Genomic DNA, 2,206 nt, shown 5'->3' with positions numbered 1-2,206 from the left:
GATGCTATCAAGCAAGGATGGTTGCTGAAGAAAGGCAGTGGCTCAGGAACACTGGGAAGGTATTAATAACTATTAATAACCATTAATAACTATTAATAGCTAATATTAATAACTATTGTTGATATTCTCTTTTTTTTAGACGTAATTGGAAGAAGAGATATTTTGTGCTTCGTGGGAAGACTATAACTTATTACGGAGAGGATGATCTTGAAAGTGCCAAACCACTTGGAGTCATTGAACTCAGTGAAGTCAGGTATTCCGACCAATCAGATTCACCCAGTCACATGTTGTGTCCTTTAGTGGTATACTAGAAGAGGGCGGGTCAAGGGAGCACTCGTTTGGTTTGGTCACTCCCTCAAGAACCTACCACCTGACGGCTGACACTGATGTGGATAGACGGTACAGCAACACTAATATCTAATTAATTAATTAATTAACATTTAGTGAGTGGGTGGAGTTTATAAGACGAGTGAGAGGTATGCCGGAAGAGAAGGTGAAGTCCCTCCTCACTCACGAGGTTGATCCTCGTAATGCCGAGGGAACTATTGATCTTGATTCCATTGATTCCGTCACAGCTGCCGATCAAGAAAAAAGGTGTGGCTTTATTGTGCTGCCATGCTCATTCATAAATACATTCTTAGGCCTAATTCTTTTGCTGTGATAACTGTTGGGCGTGTCTTTAATCTTGTAGCTGAGAGCCCAGCTGCTATGCATCAGTGGATTGGAGGTATACATATACATGTATTTCTTAAAATTATTGTCTGCCATTTTCTATTCTATTTTAGCTCTTTCTCCAAAGAAGTACACACTAGGTGACATTGACATTCTTACCAGCTGCCAACACAAAGGTACGACATGTCACGTGACAGTCACATGACCTGTAATATGGTCTTTAGGTTGGTTGGTGAAAGAGGGTAAGATTAGACGCCGAAGGTTCTTTGTCCTAACGGAGACCAATCAGATCCAGTACTTCAGGACGGAGGACACCAGGCAGCCGGTGGCTGGGAGCATTCCATTAAACTGCTTGTGTGCTGTTGATCTTTATGATGATGATGAAGTCAAGGAAACAGGTTTGACTGGTTTTATGAACTTGTTTTGAGAGTTTTTCCTTTTAGGATTGTACACGTTTCGGCTTCACAGTAGAAAGACGACTTATTATTTGACAGCTAAAACTGCTGACGAGGCACAAGAATGGATTGTTTCGATACAATATGTAAGTCAATTTAAACCACATCAGATGTACTGTACATGTAGTTTTCTAGTTTGTTATGTTGTATTTCAAGTTTGAGCTGATTCTGATCACATTTAGATTTTTTATGAATTTTTAAACTTGCTCTAAAATTGGGTCAAAGTCCCTGTACTATTAGTAACGCGGTAGCGTTACTAAGTAGGATTCACCCCCAAACAAAATGGCTGCCATGACTTTTGCAGCCTTGCTATACCTGGAAAACGAGCTCCTATGCTTACCAGACTTTATAGAGGACCTTATCTTGACCAGAGGACTCCAATGGTACAACTAGCATGGCTCTATACCTTGTCTAAGCGAAAAGTCAAAAATCGGCGAACCGGCCGTTTTGTTCAGCCACCTTTTTTCATCTTCATCATCATCTTCTTCATCATCAAGTCCTGTCAATCCAGTTGTCGGTGTGTATCTCAGTATCAGTTGGTGCTACAAGAATAATTCTTACACCAATCTATTCCAACAGTCTATGCGCAGGTCCATGTCCCATCAGATCATTCTTCAAGTAAGGAAAAAGTGATACTGTGACTGCTGGATCGAGCCATCTTAGCTACATGCCGCCATTTTGTTAATTAAAGAAGCTTGCCATGTGCTCCAAAATTTGGGTGTGGTCGCGCATGCTCAGATCTGCAGCTCTGGAAGAAGCAAGTTATTTTACCAAGGATCAACTTACTGCAATACTTTAGTGGAGGTTTCCAGCTAAAAGAAGGTATTGATTTTACATGTTACTGTTTTATCAAGTGTGTTATTTTATTTTATTAAAAAAAACAAACAATTAATTAATGTTATGACTTATGATATGCAATGATAGTATGAACTTGACAACAGCCTGGAAGAACAGGAAGTCAGGAATAGCAGGGAAGATGGACACTCTTAGCTCACAGATTCTTGAACAAGGACTTGTGTCAAGACTAGTATTAGTTTCACTTGTCATCTGTATAGTTGATATTCCTTCACTTCAGCATG

The 2,206-nt window shown here is 39.9% G+C and overlaps 1 protein-coding gene across 1 annotated transcript in view; it reads left to right on the top strand.

The window, feature by feature from the left end:
- Positions 1-6: 6 nt before the first annotated feature.
- LOC100637896 (unconventional myosin-X-like) overlaps positions 7-2,206 on the top strand; it is an 8,076-nt gene continuing 5,876 nt past the window's right edge. Inside the window, exons 1-8 of the mRNA XM_020005592.1 lie at positions 7-59; positions 140-253; positions 301-399; positions 445-594; positions 642-727; positions 786-848; positions 897-1,070; positions 1,116-1,261. Coding sequence (XP_019861151.1) covers positions 479-594; positions 642-727; positions 786-848; positions 897-1,070; positions 1,116-1,261 — 585 coding nt within the window. The 5' untranslated portion in view covers positions 7-59; positions 140-253; positions 301-399; positions 445-478. The remainder of the gene's footprint in view (positions 60-139; positions 254-300; positions 400-444; positions 595-641; positions 728-785; positions 849-896; positions 1,071-1,115; positions 1,262-2,206) is intronic.

This window comes from Amphimedon queenslandica, unplaced genomic scaffold, assembly GCF_000090795.2.
Source record: "Amphimedon queenslandica unplaced genomic scaffold, v1.1 AMPQUscaffold_11217, whole genome shotgun sequence".
In the NCBI taxonomy this organism is placed as follows: domain Eukaryota; kingdom Metazoa; phylum Porifera; class Demospongiae; order Haplosclerida; family Niphatidae; genus Amphimedon; species Amphimedon queenslandica.
The sequence above is the reverse complement of the archived record's forward strand: the minus strand, read 5'-3'. Positions and strand labels throughout refer to the sequence as shown.